This window comes from Alligator sinensis, unplaced genomic scaffold (genome assembly GCF_000455745.1).
Source record: "Alligator sinensis unplaced genomic scaffold, ASM45574v1 scaffold28_1, whole genome shotgun sequence".
Classification (NCBI taxonomy): domain Eukaryota; kingdom Metazoa; phylum Chordata; order Crocodylia; family Alligatoridae; genus Alligator; species Alligator sinensis.
The window spans coordinates 1,215,068-1,236,122 of record NW_005842133.1 but is presented as its reverse complement, the minus strand read 5'-3'; the positions used below and the strand labels follow the sequence as shown (position 1 = coordinate 1,236,122).

The 21,055-nt window shown below is 42.5% G+C and overlaps 1 protein-coding gene across 1 annotated transcript in view; it reads right to left on the bottom strand.

Moving 5' to 3' along the window:
• The window catches only part of BTBD16 (BTB domain containing 16), a 51,218-nt gene that overhangs the window by 2,144 nt on the left and 28,019 nt on the right, over positions 1-21,055 (bottom strand). Inside the window, exons 12-15 of the mRNA XM_025205923.1 lie at positions 8,983-9,074; positions 6,225-6,307; positions 4,465-4,542; positions 3,148-3,246 (exon numbers count right to left, since the gene is read on the bottom strand). Coding sequence (XP_025061708.1) covers positions 3,148-3,246; positions 4,465-4,542; positions 6,225-6,307; positions 8,983-9,074 — 352 coding nt within the window. The remainder of the gene's footprint in view (positions 1-3,147; positions 3,247-4,464; positions 4,543-6,224; positions 6,308-8,982; positions 9,075-21,055) is intronic.

Genomic DNA, 21,055 nt, shown 5'->3' with positions numbered 1-21,055 from the left:
TTAAAAAAAAAAAGCTCCAGCTCACTGGGTGCTGCCAGGTCAGGTGGCGATCTCCACTGCCTCCCACTGTCCCATGCATGGGGGTGGTCTCTGCACGAGCCCCCCTGGACCCTCCACAGGTGTCCTGCCTGGGCCAAATCTGGCCCTTTATGAAAAAACTGAGAAAAGCCCTGGGACTCACCACTCTGAGTCTGGGCTTTGCTTAAAAACAACAACAACAACAAAACCCCCAACCAACCAAACAAAAAAAAACCAAGCCAGGAGCTGGGCTGGGAGAGCAGGCAGGGGATGAGCCTGGCTGATTCAGAGATTCAGCAGCAGCTCAATCTCCGAATCAGATTTCAGCTGAATCGAATCAGGACATTGATTTGAATCACCAAATCAAATCACTGTCCCCTGAATTGGCCGAATCTGAACACTAGCCACTTTACACAGGCCTATTATACTGTTGTCTAGTTGTAAGATCAAGGCAAGTGCCCTGAATAGCCATTAACATTCTTATAGCACTTGGCAAAAGTGGCACTCTCATGCCAAATATTGGGTAATTGCATTTTTCCTGCCTAAAAATTCTCTTGTAATTTCAAATGGAAGCAGTTCAAGAGATCTTATCCTGAGTTTTGGCATCCTTTAGGACTGTTGCGAGCTATTAAACAGTTAAACATGTTTCAATGATAAGTGTAGATAGAGGCCCTATATATTTGCAGGCCCTCTGTTTAAACTAGGATTCAGACATTTTATATCACTGGGAGGTTGATCTGAGTAAGGGGATGCAGGATTAGTTAAACATTTCTGAAGTACTTGGTAAGCCTTCTGAATGAAAGACACTGGATTCAAGATTCAGAGTTACACAAGTGTGGGGGACTTAATTGATGTTGGTTTTAATATCAGGGATAAATCTTGTTGTAGAAATGTAAGTAATTAAATGTCCATGTAAAAAAAGAAAATACATTTGGTCTAGATTCTGTACAGTAACTTTGACCTTTTGTGTTACTTTGGTGGCACACAAACATTTTTCAGCATACCTCCTTAATTACTAATCTTGGGCTAGACTCTGAAAGCGTGAAACTCCCAGGCTAAGTACAGGCAGTCAAAAAGCCCAAAGCTGAATCAATTCAATCTTTGCAGCTTAGTCTAAACTGTTTAAATTGAACTAAGAAGCAAGTGAACAGACATTCACTTTTAATTTCGGAAATGTAGCCACATGCTTGCAGTGGCTCAGGCCAGAAGCTGGAGGGTGCTAGAGCATGCCTCCTAGCCTGCTGGCTACTGCTGAAGGGAGGGAAGCAGGGAGAGAAGCCCTCCAAGGCTTTTCCTCCTCACCCCACTCAAGCAGAGGGGGGATGCGGCCAGGCCCCGGCTGGCCCTCTGAGTACAATATGGGGGTATTTAAATACCCACCCTGACCCACCCCCAGTCAGGGTCTGCATGGCAGGGGCCAAGCAGCCCCTGTCAGGCTTTTCCCCACTGAAGCAGAGAGCAGGGGGCTGGCATGCCAAGGCAGATGGGGAAGGGAATGGGTTTATCCCCCTCCCTGGCCCATACAGGACCCCAGTTGGGGTCTGCAGGGGGTGGGGGGAGTTTAAACACCCCTCCACCTCATCATGCCATGCCCCTCTCCCCCCCACTGTCCACATGAGTGGGGAGCAGGGGTTGTTTCACCTGATAAGCCTGGCAGGGGTTGTTTCACCTCCACCAGGCAGACCCCAACTGGGGCACCATGCAGGCCAGGGAGGGGGCTTAAACCCCCCTCCCCCTCCTCAGCGTGCCGGCTTGGGCCAGGGCCTGGTCATTCCCCCTCACTCTGTTCTAGTGGAGAAAAAGCCTGTGAGGGGCTGCTTCCCCTTCACCAGGCAGACCCTAGCTGGGGTCTGGACCTGGGTTTCTCCCCCACCCCCTTCTCAGCCAGCTAGAGCAGTGGTAGCACTCCAGCTAGGGAGCAGAGGGGTGGGGCTACCCTTGTTCCGCTGGAGCAGACAGCACAGCCCAAGGCTGCAAAGCATCCTGGGATGCTGGAGGACTAAGTTAACTTGAACCAAGAAGGGTTCTGGGACAGAAGTTCCATAAACTGATTTGACATAAATCAGTCCAGTCTGATACCACATCCAACCAGGTTTATCTTAAACCAGTTTCAGCCATTTTGAAAGTGGTTTCAGTGCACTGAACTTTTGCCGTGTTACAGATTTGAACTGGTTTCTAATCACTTAAACTAATTTATGTGTAACTTCTGTCCCTAGCCCTGATGACTGCTGGGAATTTTGACTGCAGGATTACTGTCTGTAAGTATTAGAAGCAATGGAAAGCTCATCATGCAGTAGACTTGCAAGATTAGGCCACATGTACTGTGACCACTGTATTTACAGCCATCACCAAACTTAGTAACAACTTGAACAGGAACATTGTTGTTGACCACTGTAAGTTAGCTAAACAAATGAAGCCATTTAAAGCAAATGGAAGCTAATAACAAAGTCACAGGATTCAGAAACAGAAGTGAGTACTATGCAATAGCTCACAAAGAAAAGTTACTGTCAAAAAAGTATTAGAACAAGACTCTTTACAGGAAGAAGAACAATTGAAGAAGTGATAACAATGTCTACCACAATATCATTTTATTACTGATGCTAGGGAGCTTTTAAAGAACGCTTACCTACTTGTAACAAAAAAAAGAAGTAGAAGCCATATCAAGTACTGGATCATGCCAATTCTTCTTTGCCCTATTGCTGATCCAGTACAAAGAATATGTGAGAAGATATATTTTCACAAAAAGGAGTCACCAGTGCATATCTACTGATATTTAGACACTCAGGAACCTATTATTCTCAAAACTGGTGAAGCAAATCATAAACAGATAGTCTGTTTATAGATTTTCTAGTATTTCCTGATTACCAGCTGTTTAAATTACCAAGAAAACACCCTTCCTCCTGGTATTTTAGTACTGCCAGTTCTGTAACTAAAATCATGGTATGTTTTGTACATGTGAAGAATCATTTTGCAGCCAGAAGGAAGGGAACACGAAGACATTTGTACTGCATCATACCCTTGCATAACCCCACAGTACAACTGTCTACCTTTATTCTCAACCTCAAATTATAAAGGCAAAGTCATTTCATAAACAAAATTTACATAATGCAAATGATGTTTCTGTCTTACTTTAATGTAAAAACTGTACATTGAAGCTTCATGTCTGACTGCTTTTATCTCAAAAAAGAATCCATAAATGGAAATTATTTCCTCATGATATCTTGGCTCCTAAAAGGCAATTAAAATAGAAAAACACTTTATCCAGACTAATCTCAAAAATATGTAGACAAATATCACAAAGAAGCCAATAATAGGAAAGCTATGATTCATTACGTTAGTCACATAGAAGAAAAAAAAATAGACCCCCCCAAATTATCTTTAAACTGATAGAAAAGTATAAGGAATTTAGTTATAATGTAAATGTTTAATATGTTACATGTCCTTATTTGTTAAGTTGAAACCATACTGTGCAAGGTCCCCAGGTATTGTAAGAGAGAGTTTCCTAAAGTCTGGGGGAAATTTTAAGTATGTGGGATCCTCTCCTGAAGCTCGTGGTTTGTAACCAATTGTTCTCTGCTTCTACAATCTTACTAAATTAAAAAGTGTTTCAGCTATATTTAGCAATTAGGATGGAGAAGTATCAGAGATTAGCACGGGGTGGTCAGAAGGCCTTGAATTGTGACAGACTAAAAGTAATTAATCAGTGTTAGAAGTATCCATCCATCAGCAAAAGGCCAGCACAAGGCCTTTTAAATCTTAAACCTTCAGGATTTGATTTAAGTTAATTCATAGTCAATTGAGACAGTGAATTCTGTCTTGCAGACATCTGGACTACTTGGAACTGGACTCAAACTGTCATACATTAGAGAGAGGGTCATCATCATATTATGTAGATACTGTCAATTCATATAAAGCTTGATTCAGTCTCTATTGAAGTCAACTGGGAAGTTCAGCTCATGTTGGTTGCAATGGGCAAGGTCACACCCATACACTTCTGAACATTCATTTTTGGTCACTGCCAATCCAGACTGGATTTGGGCTAATGACTTGTAAATAAAAACAGTTCCCATGACTATTTACTACTCTCATATAACCCTATCTATACTTTGCCACTACCACATTACCCTCTACTCTTCAGGGTCCAGCAACGTACTGAAAAAAAATGAGATTTTGAATTAAGATACATATTCTAGCAGGTCTACTCTGTCTCATACTTAGAAAATGCTTTTAATTGTCCTAATGAATGTAACTAGTCATACTTCATTTGTTTTGCTATTAGGAGCTACAGATCTGAGATCTTAGCAAGCAGCTGTCATTTTGTACAGTAAGAAGTATGTAATTCACAATTTTCCAGGAATGTGCACATTACACACATAACATACTGGTATCCACAGAGAAACAGAATAAAATCTAGATATTTAATTATTTATGTATTTCTTTACATACCTGTTTAAGTACCAGACCAAATCTCACAGCTTGTGTGGAAAAATCTTTCTGGAATGGCATGTCACCACCACTTTCCAGCTGAAAGGAAAATAAAGTATGCCAATACTTATGAAGTCTATGGATTAGAAAATTCTTTAAAATAAATATAAAGCTAGGTACATCTTTTCTGCTGTTTTCAGAGTGAGGCAATCTACTTAGCAACAGATTTAGCACTTGGTGAACATGTTTACATGGAGACACTAACTGCTCAGTAGCCTAATAATTGTGCAATAAGAGTCACTAAAAACCCAGGCACCGGTGCTACTGCCAGTAGCATGGAGTTAGTACTGAACTTAATGAGTAGTAACTATGGTGCATTAATGAATATGTAGACGCACCGGGTTAGAATCTTCCCCCATACTATGTATCGGTGAAGCAATTAATGACAAGGCCCATTTCTCTTATAGCTTTGCACCTTGTGTGGTATTTTACACCTCTGCAAAGCAACTGTGAGTGGGTTGGAAAGTGACATCAAATCATAATGGCAGCATTAAACACTTTCTATTGGTCGATCATGCCACAGAAGGTATAAGGCAATGGAGAATAAGGACTTTTGCAGTTAGAAGGATAGTTTTTCCAAACCATAGAGCATTTATGCTGTAGAAAGCTAGGGTAAGAGAGTCTTGATTCACATTTCTATTTCTTGATAATTTCATTGTTTGGGGGTTTTTTTCCACAGCACCACTGAGTTCCATACACGATATATCCTCATCAGAAACTGTCTGAGATCCACAGTGCTACGTGACTGCAACTGCAACAAAGCTCTTGAGGGAGATGTGGCAGGGGATCAACATGCAATGGAAGTGCATCCTTTGTAATGGTTCAAGTTACATGCTGTTCCTCTTTTTCCTTCCCCATTTTGGAAGGTTTCTTGATTTTAATGGGAGCTGTATCTGCGTACACAAAATCTGAATTTGACTCCACCTGTGAAAAGCATACTAATAGCAAAACAATAGAAGTATCCATTAAATTGTTAAAGGTAATAGCATCTCTCCAAAAGAGTAGTTGGGGGGGGTGTGTGTGTGTGTGTGTGTGTGTGTGTGTGTGTGTATGGATGGAAGGGCAAATCACAGTTCTTCATAAAACTTACAGAAGAATAAAGAAATCATGGCTAGAGAGTCAGTGACATGTAGCACTCATCTATATAATCCAGATTATTTTTCTCATTCCTCTTTTCCTTTACATCAACATACCATACTCTCCTCTATCATACCTTCAGCTCAAAGGCAAAGTTTGACAAAGCAATTTCAAGTAGGAGAAATTCAAGGAAATGAGACTACAAGCTTTTAAGGCAGAGGTATTCACCTACTCCCTGTTGTACAAGTTTCTGTACACAGTGCGTGCATCTACATGAGATGACTACACAGTACCTGAAAAATACTGTGCAGTAGCACATCATAGCACGGACAGTGCTAATATGCTACTGCACAGTATTATTAGGCTACTGTGCAGTAGCATCACCTAAAAGACATTTGCCAGCATTACTGCACAGTAATTCCAGTTACCGAACACTTTAGTACAAGTACTAAATAAGTGAGCAGTAACAACTGCGCAGTAGCATCTTGTATAGACATGCCCAGGGAGGACCAAATCCTGATTGGACCCATGAAAAGCTACCTCAAAACAAAATACAAGTAAAAATAAAATAATCTGAACTACAACAGCTAAGTATATACTAAATATTTCCCATTTTTGAAGTGTGTAGAAGTATACCAACTCACTGCATGGTAATGGTTGGACAGGATCTGTGTCAGCCATGGCAGTGGGAAGAAGTTAATCTTCTGTAAATCCTTTAGATGCTTACCTTAGTGGACATAGATGCAAGGAGAGAAGATGTTCAATTAATAAAGTTGCAATAGTAAAAGGAAGTAAAACAGGTCTATTACCGACAACACGCATGCATAGACAAAAAAAAGACATTGCAGTGCATCAGTACCTCAGACATTCAGCCATCTGTGAAACCCAAGCCTGGAATCTCTCACACCAAAAATCACAAGCCCCTGTCACTTCAGGAGCAGATAACACCAAGCTGGGGGGAGTAGTAGATGCACTAGAGGGTAGGGCTAGGATTCAGAATGACTTCGAAAAATTGAGGGATTGGGCCAAAATGAATCTCATGAAATTCAACAAGGACTAGTGCAAAGTCCCGCACTTAGGACGGAAGAATCCCATGCACCAGTGCAGGTTGGGGACTGACTGGCTAAGCAGCAGCTCTGCAGAAGAGGACCTGGGGGTTACAGTAAACAATAAGCTGAATATGAATCAATATTGCGCCCTTGTTGCCAAGAAAGCCAACAGAACACTGGGCTGCATTGGTAGGAGTGTTGCCAGCAGGTTAAGGGAAGCTATTATTCCCCTCTATTCAACAGTGGTGAGGCTACATTTGGAGTACTGTGTTTAGTTTTGGGTCCCCCACTATGGAAAGGATGTGGACGAACTGGAGAGGGTCCAGCAGACGGCAACACAAATGGTGAAGGGGATGGGGGACATAACTTATGAGAAGAGGCTGAGGGAACTGAGCTTATTTAGTCCAGAGAAGGGAAGACTGAGAGGAGATTTGATAGCAGCCTTCATTCAGCTACCTGTAGTGGGGTTTGAAAGAGGATGGAGGTAGATTGTTCTCAGTGCATAATAAGAAGCAACAGTCTCAGGTTGCAGCAAGGAAAGTTTAGGTTAGATATTAGGAAGCATTTTCTCACTAGGAGGGTAGTAAAACACTGGAGCAGGTTACTCGGAGAAGTTGTGGAATCTTTGTCCTTGGAGGGTTTCAAAACCCGGTTAGATAAAGCTTTGGCTGGATTGATCTAGTTGGGGATGGTCCTGTTTTGAGTAGGGGGTTGGACTAGATGACCTCCTGAGGTCCCTTCCAACCCTAATTTCTATGATTCTATAATTCAGCTGAAGGAATAACTTAGCTATAATTAGAAGGCTTTCATGTTTTATGAGGTAGCCCCCAGAAGGTGTGCCGATTCAGCATCAGCACTGACTCAGGTGATCATTCACGAACGAGTAAGATTGTCTTCAAAGGATCTTAATAGTGAGTCCACAGGTGGCTCCATAGCCCAATTCTAGATCCACGTGCCTTGTCACAGTGAGGACAGGTGTTTCCAGGAGAGATGGTCACTGTGTTGCTGCACTGGATGTTCTTTTTGTCTGTTCCTCTTTTCCTCTTCTGCCTGTCAGTGAGCTGTTTCAAAGTATTAAGGTCCCTTCCAACGAGCCTTCCTCCATTTTGATTGGTCCTGAGCAAGGGTCTCCCAAATGTTGATGTTAATGTTACGCCTCTTAACGTTTGCTTTCAGGGTGTCTTTGAAGTGCTTTCTTTGCCCTCTGCTAACCTCCTTTCAGCAGTGAGAAAAAGATTCTCTTTGGAAGGCGGGAGTCAGGCATGTGAACGACATGACCTGTCCAGTGAAGTTGGTTTTGGATGATCATGGCCTCAAAGCTGTTGGAATTTGCTCTGGCTAAGACGCTGATGTTTGTGCATCTATCCTCCCAGCTAATCCGAAGGATCTTGCAAAGGCACTGTTGGTGGTACTTTTCCAAGCTCTTTAAATGCCTTCTGTATGTGGTTCAAGTTTCAAAGCCATACAGCAGAGTTGGAACGACAATGGCTCGATAAACCAAGAGCTTCATTTCAGCAAGGATGTCATGATTTAAAAAGACTCTTACTCAGGCATCCAAAGGCTGCGCTCGCACGTTTCAAGCAGTGTTGTATTTCCACGTCACTGTCTGCCTTTGATGAAAGATGGCTTCCAAGAGTAAGAGAGTCTTCTTAAATCATATATCTTGGATTCAGCATTACACTTCGTTTAAGTATGGAAGTTGTGACATTGTCGTGGGTTTTGCTCCGGATTCTGAAAATATCCACGGAAGGATGCTGTGTAAGGAGTATGTATGGCAGGGTATCTAGGAATAGTCATAGGGGCCAGGGGCAAGATTGACACATCATTTTGCATTCTGTCTCTGGCATTCGTTGTCATCCAAATGTGCAGTTATTGTTCCTATTTCTATTTCGGTACATTTATTCCTCCTAGGGCGCTATGTGCATATGCATGTGAAAGCTCTGAAATAAGGACATATTATTACTGGTTTTAATAGCAGGGCATAGCTACACCTGTTTTGGAAATATTCATGAACTGAAGTAGAATGTGGGTCTATTTTGCATTGTTGGATCTATACCTGGTTTTACAGGAGAACACTGATGGGAATGCACATTTCAAGGATATCAAAAATTAACTAGGGATAGATATTGATTCTAACTCTGACAAGTGAGCCAGACTGTCAAAAATACACTTTAAAGTATTCCTATACATTTTGTGTGTAAACAAAAGAAATATATGCCTCTGTAAACCAGGCAGATGAAGAGTTGACCAATATAGGACTTTTATACATACAGAATTGTTAGTGTGATTTCAAATGCATGTTTGAAAAATGTTAGACAGGGTTTCTTCAGACACAAACACACCTTTAACTTACTTGAAGTGATTCCGTGTAAACGAAGGGATTGAAAAATAGCTATGTATCGCTGTCCTATATCCCTTTCCAAGAAGGAACATCTCTTGGGTAAACTAAAAACAAAACAAAATAGCAGAAAACTTTACTTAACCTCAAGCTGATTCCCTATCTATGCTCTAAATATAGCTGTTTAAATTTTTTGTTTTTGTGAATGCACCTCTTTACATACTAATTTTCAAATAGAATATTGGACACATTAATAAAGCCACTTTTACTGCCTGAAGATTTAAAAGTTCCAACTTTTTCCCCAGTCCTCTCATTAACTTTTAATGCAAAATTCCTAGTGACCTTTTTTCCAAAGTTGCACTTGTGCACTGGTGGCTGGATTTGAATACTGCCACCAAATTCTACATGTTCAAACAAAGTCTAAACTGGCCATGTACTAAACTAGTTTCATAACAGCTCGATTCAGATGACTATTGCCTTTCAAAAAGAGGTGAAAACGTCATGCAGTGTCTCAGCATTTGGAAAGTGTAACTTACTCAAGGAAGATCAAAGCAAGGGCTAGCTCAAGACACCAATATTATTTTTTTCATGAGTCAAGAGCTGTAATCCAAACAAGATTACTCAACCCATATCAAACTCCTGTTGACACATTAAGCATTTTCAGGTCAAGCCACTGTTGCCAGCCTCCCTGTCAAACAAACCTAACAAACAGTTTGGACAGTTTTAAAAACTTCCTTTTCTCTTTCCTCGTCTTCTTATCCCTTAATTCTATAGCTCTTTTTAACATAATGAGGTCAGATGTGCAGAGCTTAGCAAGTGAGGAATATTATATTTAAAATCTCTCAAAATGACCCAAAATCTCTTTCAAGGCTGAAGACTATTAGGCCACATCCAGACAAGTGTGGCTGTGGGGTATGTGGTGCCGTAAACACATCTGCGGTGCCACATGCCACACATTCAGGTGTTCTCTGTGCTGCAGTGGAGCAGCGGGAAAAAACGTGGAGCAGCGCATGCACAGTCGGCGCGCTCTGCTCAAAAGTGGAGCCTGCCCAGTCAGAGCACAAAGTTTGCTGCTGCTAGTTGTCCCATGGGAACCAAACGTCCACACCATTTGTGGACACGGCCTTATAGTTTAAAGGTTGATGCAGGTCTGGCCCTGGTTCAGATACCATTCCAAAACTTCCCTTTATTTCTCTTCCCTTAATCTTTTTTTTTGCTAAGCTAAATTCCTTTAATCTTCTTTCATAAAGCAAGATCTAGGGGTGCACCGATAGAGATCTTTTGGGCTGATACTGATCGCCAGTTTTTAGCAAGGCATATCAGTCGATACCAATCCAATTCCAATATGCAGCTGAGCAGCGTGGAGAGCCGTGTCCGGGGGAAGGGGCAAGGGGGGAGGGTAGATCCGGTGAGGGAAGAAGTGGGGCTGGGGCTGGGGCAGGGGTAGGGGCAGGTGCTGCACAGCTGGGGTGGAGTGTGGGATGGAGATGGGGAGGCAAGTGCAGCTCCCGCTGCTGTGTGCACCCCAGGAGGGCATGGCGGGGTGCGTGTCCTAGATGTGAATGCAGGGTGAGGGCGGGCTCCTGCTGCAGGCTGGGGCCAGGAGTGGTGCCAAGCTCTTCCCAGTGGGGAGGGGTTGGGCTGGGGCTATGATTGGGGCAGGCAGTGGTAGCACTGGGATGGGATTACAGGGGGGCCGCAGCCACCCTAAAAAGCACCATTGCCTCCCCAATGCCCCACTCCCAGCACCACCATTGCTCGCCTCGAACACAGGCTGGCCCAGCCCCAAACCAGGAAGAGTCCAGTGCACCGCCCAGCAGCAGCCCACCCTCACCCCACACAGATACAGAGGCACACACCACTCATGCCCTCCCGAGGTGCGTGCAGCAGTAGGAGCTGGCCTCCCTGTGCCCCTTGGATGAGCCGTTCATGGCTCCATCCCGTGCCCCACCCCAGCTATGCAGCGCCTGCCTCTGTCCCAGCCCCAGCTCCACTCCCTCCCTCACTGCTGGGGCCTCATCTGCCCTATGTCCCTTCCCTCACAACAGATTTACCAGCCAGACCCAGCTGCCTGCATGCTGCCCTGTGGCTGCGCACATGCCCGGGGCATTTATCAGCCACATTAATCATCCACATTAGCCAAAAAAAACCCTCCCAGAAAACCCCCCCAAACCAAAAAAAGCCGATTGCCAATTGCTGATATGGGACCAATGTATCGGTGCATCTCTAGCAAGATCTCCATTCCTTCAGCCATTTTAGTGGTCCTTCATTGTATCTGTTCCAGTTTAAGTTCATGTTTTTTGAACATCGGTGACCAGAAATACAGCGTTCTAAACACAGTTTTCTCAATTACTTGTACAATGGTATCAGTACTTCCTTGTCTCTATATCTGCCTTGAACACTCTAAACATGCATTAACCTTTCCCTTAGCAACTCACTGTTAACATCTGATTCAAACTTTCTTCCTCAACATCTAGAATCTATGTCTTCATTAATGCCTTCCCAGAAGGAAACTCTTGTTATTCCCAAAGCTTAATAATAATTTATGAGGGGGACTTTTGCATTAAATAAAATTTTATTGGAAACCCTACAATAAATGTAAAGGAAGTGTCAAACATTCTGGGTCCATTGTAACTACTATAATAATGGACAGTTTTACTATCCCCTTGCATAATTTTTTTAGTTAGTTCTAGGACATGGTGTCACAGGATGGGGTCCTGAAGGATGGCTATGATCTCCCCAAGGCCCCTTTACCATGCCAAGTTGGCCCAATGGACACCCTCTATTCTCACCTGCCACATCTTTGATATAATGATTAATAGGGAAGATGCCTTTAAGTCCTCTTGGACATGGTCTTGATTGATTCTCTGGATCCCCATGGGTTTGTGGACCTCTGGTGTATCCTGCTTCAAAATAGATGTCACAATGGGTGCTTCGGGGTACCCTAGCCTTATGGGCTATGCATGGCTCCAACCACCCCTTTGCCACGCCCCAAGCCTCACAGATGGTACCAACGTTGTCCGTTCTAGGCCTTGTTGTAATTTGGCCCCCCTTGTCCTCCCTGGGCTCTCCGCAGCCCTTTCTTGCTCTGCACCTCACAGGTGCTGGGTCTGTGCACCCCAAATGCCATGCCTCTCTGTCACTGGGATCCCCACGCTACTGTGGGCCCCCAGTGAGGCCTCCTCCTTCCCCAAATAGCCTCACCCAAACCACCCGTCTTATACAACAGCAAACAAAACACAAGCCCTGGGCTATAACATAAATTCAAGTCACGCGGCTATAACATCATTCAAGCCACATCGGGGGAGCTCTGTCCCTCAACAGTATCAGAAGCTGTACCTACAGTCAGGCCTCTCCCCTTTGCTTGCACCAGGAGAACTCCTTCCCCCTTGGCTGCTGGCAGGGAACTGTCTTCCTAGCCTCAGCCCTAGGGTTTATATACGAGCCAGGCCCTGCCCCTTCCGGTCAGCTGACTGCTGGCAGGTGTGGGCCACCAGCTTGCTCTGGCTGCCCTGGTAACCGGCAGCTGGGGCTCCCAACTCACTGTTAGGGCTCTTCCCCTAGCAGTTTCAGCTCTTTAAAGGAGCAGGGCACCATAGTGTCCTGCAACACATGGGACCAAATCTTGCCCTTCTTTTAAGGCCATTGTAGAGTTTTTCATTAAGTGAGGCCTTGTGGGGTCGAAACCATGGAAGAATTTGGGTTAAGATGATTGCTGCTCTTGTATCCACTTGTTTTCTCTTTATCTATGGCAGTAAGAAGCAGGAATTATTACAAGCATGGATGGAATGCACAGCTGGTCACTAATGGTAAGTTGCATGGTAAATAATTTTTAAAAGTAATTTTGGGAAGAAAAAAAAAAGTATTTTTTGTGTTACTTTTTGAGATTTCTTAGCCAGCAACACAGATTGAGACCTGAAAGTTGATTTGTAACACTTTTGCCTATTTTTAGTCGGTGCAGGCTGCTTCAAAGATATCCAGTAACTCCTAACTAGCTATAATGCCTAATTAGTGACTTGGTTTATTTAACAAGTAATAGGAAATGAATACTCCAGGACAAATACTTTGCCAAGGAGGAAAAGTAGTCATAGTGACAGTAGACTAAACAGAACTGTCAAAGAACTGGCTACCTGTCCAGAGGACTTAGATGGTACTTTAAAACTGAAATTGCATTTCTCTATATTTTACAACTAGTTGTTAAGGGAAAGCAAATCAAGGGTGGGGCAGCGGATGTGGACTTGTGTTTGATTTCTGATGTACCTGGCCATTTGTTTTCAAGCAAAGCTTCCCATACATTGCTCTCAGATTATGTATTTTTCAAGCAGCCCCAGTGTCAACACTGCCATGAAAACACGTGCAGATCTGCAGGTCAATGTTTGCAACCGCAACTCATAAAGGAAGCTATGAAGTGAAACATTAGTGGCTTGTCGCTCAGAGTTACTGTGCACTCAAAACTGCCATTTACTTCAACCCAGTCAGTATGACTCCATAAAGAGGTCTTTACAAATTAGAAATGTATTTCTTGCCACTCAGGCCTGAAGATGGTAAGAACACATAATCATCCCTTCCTCCACCCCCACACTTAGCAAACAGCCACCCAGTACTAATGACTGGGCCTCCCACATTAGTGCATCACAGCTCAGAGAATGTTAAAGGAACTTAGAAGTTGTTTTGTCCATAGGCAACAGTTATGGACCTCTTCGTTTTTAAAAGAGGAAACAGCTATGAGTTTCAGTTACAGGATAGCATGTGAGCAGTATCTACCTTGGTAAGAAAAGGATTTTGCAAACAGACAATTCACGTATGCATTTGAAGCAACTGCCTGGGCTGCAATTGCTCCCTTCTAGGCTAAGCAAGAGATGGTGTTTGATAACCGTTCTTCCTCTTTTTGCTATGGCATATTTTCAGACTTGCCTGTTTTCTCTGTACTTTCTCATGCATCACATTTAATAAAGATATAAGCCAGACTCTGAAAAATGCAGCCTTTTCAAAATTCTTAGCAAGTCTCAAGTTAATAAACGTAAAATGACCTAACCAAAATAAAATAAAATAATAAATGGGTTAAATCTTGAATTTAGTCTAAACACTTCTTGAAATCTGTTCATCTAACAGAGGAAGAAACTGAGGCACAGAGCAATTAGCTAATATATCCAAGGGCACACAATGAGTCAGAGTTAAAACTGACTAGTACCCAAGGTTCCCCTTGCAATATGACCTCCTTCAATTGCTGTAGCAACAGAAATGGCCTGGCAAACTCTGTATTCAAATTGTGCAGAATAGCTGCAGGCTGTCTTACAAGGTCATTGGGCCTGTCAAAGCAGGGCTCATAGCTGATTTGTATTTCCCCGTGTCAAAATAACTTCCTTGGTCAAAATACTTTCTGGGTTTGTGCCTGGTTTCACCCCCATTACCTTGGTCAAAAGGCTTTTCTCTTTGATTTGTATTTCCCTGTGTTTGCAAAGTGCTTTGCAATGCTGGGGAAAGGTGTTACATACTTCCAGATATAATTTGTATTATTTATAAAATTAGGTCTGAATGAATCATGAGAAGAATGAACATTGTGGTGACTTGTAAAATTAATTCATTTTTCAGTGTTCCAGCACTCCTATTCATTAGCCTTCTGGGAACATTCATGAAAGCCAAGATATTTTCTAAAAATACTAAATTTGTTCTATGATTAAGTTAAATTCATTTCAGGCAGAAGTAGCACATTAAATTTTAACATAGTGATGAGGAGCCCTTACTGAGATCGTGGCCCATTGGCTTTAAGCATTGTAATAAAACCAGGTTCTTCCACAAATAATTTGTGATTTAGATAAGACAGACACTGAGTAACCGAGGGCATTTATACATGTGCTCCAGGAGTGTGGGGGGGGGGGGAAGCTTTAATTAGAGCAGGTCTGAGAGCCGCTCTAATTAAAGCACCCAGAGCATCATGTGTATCAGTGTCCCTGCACTAAAAAAAATGGTGATGGGGGCACTTGAACTAAAGCGCATTCAACAAGCTTTAATTCAAGCGCCCCCACTGCCATTTTTTAGTGCGGGGATGCTGATACATGTAATGCTGGAGTTGGCTGGAGGACAGCAGTTACCACGCTCCAGCAGACTTGGTTGAGTCTGTTCCAATGTGCTGTAATGTGCACATTACATGTGTATGGGCACCCAGAAAGATTATCTGTACTCTTGCCATGTTACTGAGGCAGGAGACTGCACCCAAGATCACACAGGGATTGAACACACCCTCATGCCTTAACTGTAGGATGAAGCTTCCTCATGCGACTCTTTAGTGATCAGACACAAAGGAAATTATACACAAAAAGCTGCATTCAAAGAACATTATTTACAGTTGCAGCATCAACTACACAGATATCAGGAAATGCCAAAATTAAGACTGGCTGTCCAGCCTGAAATCAGTCCCCTTGTGTATATACATTACAACACAGCATTTCTATGATCACAGACTATCGCTTCCTCCAAGAGATTCAGTGAACAGGTTCAGGGTCATGGGATACTGAATCAGGGTTGTGTAGTAAAGGATAACAGGTTGTCTGTCAGACATCTCCTCACATGTCGCATGACTTGAGAAGGATATAGTAGCAAGACAGGAAGAGTGGCTAGTCTTGAGAAGAAGGTAGCGGAGTGCTAGAGAACTAAACTCTAACTCTGCTCCTGCTTTAGAGTTCCAGAGCTTAATACACATGACAGTGAGTCATTTTAATCAAAGTGGCTGTCCAGGGACAGCTGTAACTAAGACACCCCCACCCCCTCCACCTTCAAGCACGTGTATAGGCAGCCAAAGACTATATCATAATGCATATGCACAAGCAAGACAGACAAGTTTTATGCTGTCATCTCCTAATGTTTGAGTGGTTGACTTTGCAATCATAATAATGCTCTTTTATTGTAGCCTTGTTTAGGTTGTAATATAATACATACTGGCTGTATCTACACGTGTGCTTTACTGCGGGGTAGACTAATTAGCTTCAGAGTAAAGCATCATTGTCTACACGTGCAACAGTATTGGTCTGCAGTAAAGTAATTAATACCACTGTAAGATAGCACTGTCAGGGATAGTACTATCTAATGGTGGAGCAATTAACTGTGATTAAATGTACGTGTAGACACTGACTACAGAGGTAAGTTGTGCTCAGTCAGCCAGAGGCCAGACTCCTGCCTGTTGCCTAGCCACATGGCTTTGCATTTTCAGCACCCTTGTGCCAGTCAACTCTTCTGCCACCCGTAGCCTGGGCCAGAGTAGGGCAGGGGCAGCCCGGTTTAAACTGCTCTACCCCGGCTGCTGTCCCAGGTGCATGTGTAGATGCTGCACCTGGGAGTAGTTTACTCCGGCTCAAACTGCTCTGGAGTTTATTGCTTCAAATTAATTGCACATGTAGATGCACCACTGCCCCATATGGCATTTATAGCATATTCAGTTATTAGCAACATCTGGCCTGAGCCTTAAATATAAAAATTCTGCATTTTTCTCAGCATTGCTTAGAGTGGCAATATGCTTTTCTACATATTGCTAATGCTCAGAAAAGAAAGACAAAATTAATTGGCTTGTTCAGAAATGAGACAGAAGCCATAAATATTTAATTTCCTGTAAAATAGTTTGCACAAGCTATATACATTGTTACTCCTACACCATGGCTTTAGTTAGTTTCTAATTTTGTAACAAATTCTTAGCCCATCTGAAATATCTGCTGCAAAAATCAAGAGACTGAAAACAGGCTTGTTTTCCAATTAGTGAAGTTATCTTAGAGCTGATCATCAGACTGACTGAGCTCGTAGCAGTTTCTTGGACTAGTGAGCAAAGGTGACCTGAAACCCTCTCTGAATAGTAGTAATACAACCTAGTCTAACTGCTCTGGTAATAGTCTCTGTGTATCTTGTGCTCTAATGACCAACCCTGAAATATGAGGTTTGTATGTGTCACTGGTTGTTCCCTGCAAAGGGAACACAAAGTAAGGGAGTAGCAACTGGGATCTGAGGGGTCAGGGAGAAGACTGCTCAATTACTGGAACACGTAACAATTAATAACTGCTTCCTTTCTAATGGGGAATCTGTGTATGTGTAAATGACCACTGGATCAGCCTTGGAAAGGAAACAGAGACATGGCGGTCTGTAACACTGTACAAAATTTCCCCCTCTTGACTCCCTTCTCCCCACCCCCAACCGCCACAGGCAATACCCTCCAAAAAAAATTTGAAGATGACATTGGTACAAGTTATCTCAGTAGTACAAGTCAGATTTTGCATATCTCCATATTACAGAAGGAAAAATAAAACTGCCCCAAAGCCTCACAAGAAAACATGACTGAATAGTGCAAATTTTCAACACAAAGTACTCAACTTCAAACATATTGTACTGAACCCTACAACCCCAGGAACTGGCACAGGGAGCCAGCAAGGGAAGTTCCCACTTTTATATGGGTGATGCTAGGGATTAGGATCACAAGGCTAAGGAGAGGGGGGGCAGACACAAGTAAATAAACATTAACCTTAAGGTACATATGCTTAGGATCTCGGTAACAGAGAGTAAACAGTGACATAAATCAGCACATGTAGACACACCCAAAAGGTGCATTAGCCATTTTTAAGGTGCATTAAGGTTGCAGGTCTACATGTGCGCACTCTTAATGCACCTTAAAAATGACAATTTGAGGCTATTTGCCCCTAAATTGGATAGCTGCAATAGCAATAGTAGGTATCCAATTTAGGCACGAATAGCTAAACCGCCTTAATGCATGTGTAGACGAACCTTAGACTAACACACGTGTAGACTAACTTTAGTCCCAAATTGGTTGGCACACCGTGTTAATGAAGCATGTGACCTTGAAGATGTGTGCCTAAATCAACTTAATGTGCATTAGGCAAATGCACATTAAGTTTAGATGCACGAAAAAGCATGTATAGACATGTCCACTGTGTTGAAATCACTCAAGAACAGGTAACTAGTAGAAAAACACTAAAACTGCAATATATACACTTGACAACCGTAAACCTTCCCACAACTCTGGAGGGCTCCAAACCAGTCCCTGGTCCCATAAAATGCTTAACTGCCATTTATCTGGGCTCCACAACTGAGTGCCACTACTGCTGCTACTCTGTCCTAGCTCCGCCGCTTCTGAGTCTCAGCCATGCATCTCCCTCCTGGCTGCAGCGACCCATGCTCTGATGCTGCTCCTTCCACTTCCTCCTGCCCCCTGCCGTCTTTTGGGAGCTGTAGTGTACATTACAGTTCATCCCTCCACTCCCATGGAAGCTTCTGCGAGTTCCAGTTCACACTACAGTCCTTTTCTCCATTTCCCTGGGCATCATAGTTCACATTATAGGACATGACATTCAACATCACAGTACATTATTATGTTCCAATTTAGTCTTAACATCTGCTCATGGAAATAGGGTCTGTTTTTGACCACTTCTCGCATTGTGAAGTGATGGAGATCTGAGAATATTTTGGAGTTGGGAGATTTGTCATTGCCTAAAATTAAAGCCAGGCTGGATCCACAGCACTTGATTTCCCACAGCACTACCCTCCATTTTACTAGTGGTGTACATGTCCAGTTAGTGGAAGATGGACATTAAAACCTTCCTTGCACTGCGCACCTCTGAAGTGATTTTCTCCTTGTTCAAAGCACTTGCAGCCAAGACACAAATTCCCAAAGAAGCATGGCTGAACTAAAACAGGGCATTATTAGATACTGTTCTTTTATTAATTGCACATAGTATATTGCCAACCCTGAACTTTCAAAAATCAAGAGTCGTGCTCCAAAAAGCCATGGGACTGACTTAAAAATGAGGAGATTCAACACAAATAGTTCTCAAGTTCTTTTTATATGTCCTCCAATCTTTGAGCCTCAGGGAATTACTTGCGTCAGGTTTTAGCCTTTTCTCTGCAAACGTCAGGGCTAGAAACTTAGCCCCCCCACCCCGCCTTTTTTTTAAAGGGAGATTCTCAGGGAATCCTATGCCTCCAGGAGGTGGAGCTTTGACTAAATCAATCAATAAATAAAATAACACAACACCAAATCCTGTGAGAACTGGTAGAGTTGGTGACATTGCTTGCACGCTATTAAAGCTCCATTCTGCAGTGTCTGGGTGTCAAGTGGGGAAAAGGACACAGATAGCTTCTTCCTTCCCTTTGTCAACTTGTGCAGCAATGCAGCAAGATAGGCTTTCTGGCACCTTCTCAGACATCATAACATGGCCATAAGATTGTTTGTACCAGAAATGCCAACTCTAATTTTAAAATATATATTGAAACCCACTTCAAGGTGAGAAGCTGTTCTGGATGGAGAACATGGTTAGAAATTTTGCTTTACTTAAGAGGAAGACTTTTTAATAAGACTTTTTTACTACTAAGGGTTTTTTTTTCCTTTTAATATATTGTTTCATTAATTTAATTCTAGGAAATTAAATAGGATGATCACCTGTCTGAGGTCTTGTGAACCCAGCATTCATTCCTGCCTGTGGCAGGGGGTCAGGCTAGATGATCTGTTCAGGTCCCTCCTGACCCTGGCTACTATGAAACTATGAAACTCTTTTTTCATGAGGTGACTGCAGCCATGAAAGAGACTTCCTGGTCCCAGATGTGCTGTGCTTCCTATAGTAAAATATATATATGTTTTCCCTGAAGCATCTGGCAAGGAGGCACCACAGAGCTCAAGAGCTGTCTGCAGTTAGTCTGGGTCTAAATGAATAAATCACAAAAAATGGGAAAAACTATCCATCATTTTCTACTTCATTTTTATTGGCAACAATACAAGAATACGTTCTATCCCAACAAATTTGTTGGCAGCATGTGTTTTAAAATAACCTAAAAATGTCTAAATCCGATTTTAGAAAGTGACTTTCAAATCGTGGAGGCAACAATCAGGGATTTAGTCTGATCTCATTTCTGCTGTTGTAAATCAAGAACTGATCCATTGATTTTATTGATTTAGACCAGAGCTATATGAGACCGTTATTTCTGTTCCCCACTCCGCTCCACTGAACCTGCTCCATGCACATCAGCACATTGGGCTACAATGTCAGATGGTTTAAATCTGCACTGAATTGAACAGAGTTTTGCTGATTTACCTCAGATATGGTTCTAGCCAGAGTCAAAGATGCTGTACTATATGGTAGCAAGTTTTTCAGTGTGATTTTTAAATTCCCTCTTTGCAATAAGTATCAAATGGAGGCCTGAATTTCAAGTCAGCCATTCATTTTGCCTCTGTCTCCAATTAAAGCCCATGTTCCTGGACTAAATTATCTGCCTAAATGATGATCTTTGGATATTGATCTTCTCAGCCAAATGTGTGATCAAGAGATAGCAAAGGGCCATCCTTTTCTCTAAACTGATTGCACTCATGATCTGGCAGTTACCAGAATGGGAAGTCAGAGATACATATTGGGTCCTGTATTTTACTATACTAATTTGGTCTGCTTGGAACACAGTATTTAAAAGAGTTGTAAATATGATAGCCCTGATTCTGCAAAGAGATGCTTGGGGTCAGAACTTGGTGGCCTTGTGGAGTCTCCACTAACTTCACTGACATCCTATTTACTGGACTGGGGTATATATAAAAATATAAAGGTAACAGTGCATGGAAGATCTATATCCACTAGTATTACTGGAGGGGAAGCAACCAGGGTGGAGCTACCCAGTTATGCTTCTGTCCATACCTGTCACCAACAAAGGAAAAGTATAATAAGCCACCTTCCAATTATTACTATAATTACTCTTTTGAAAACCTAGTCATTGAATCCTGTTCTGCCCCCAGTTATTCCTATTCTTGGTTGTGGGCTTCTACTTGTTTTTCCTTGTTGAACCTGAGGCTTTGGCTCCTCTTGTTGTAATAGCATGTTAGTTGCCAGGCTCTTGACTCATGTGATCTCCCTGATATCTGGAACTCTCTTTAAATTAGTATTTGGGTTCCTTATCCTAATGCCCAGTCCAACTGTGCACATTTTTTGCTTTTACAGCCCAAATAAACAGAGTCAAAAATGCTTTGGATCTCACTATGTTTATGCCACATCATATTAGCATAAAAGAATGTAAAGGCTTAAACAGTGCTATAAGACTGGGTGATTTAAAGCAGTAT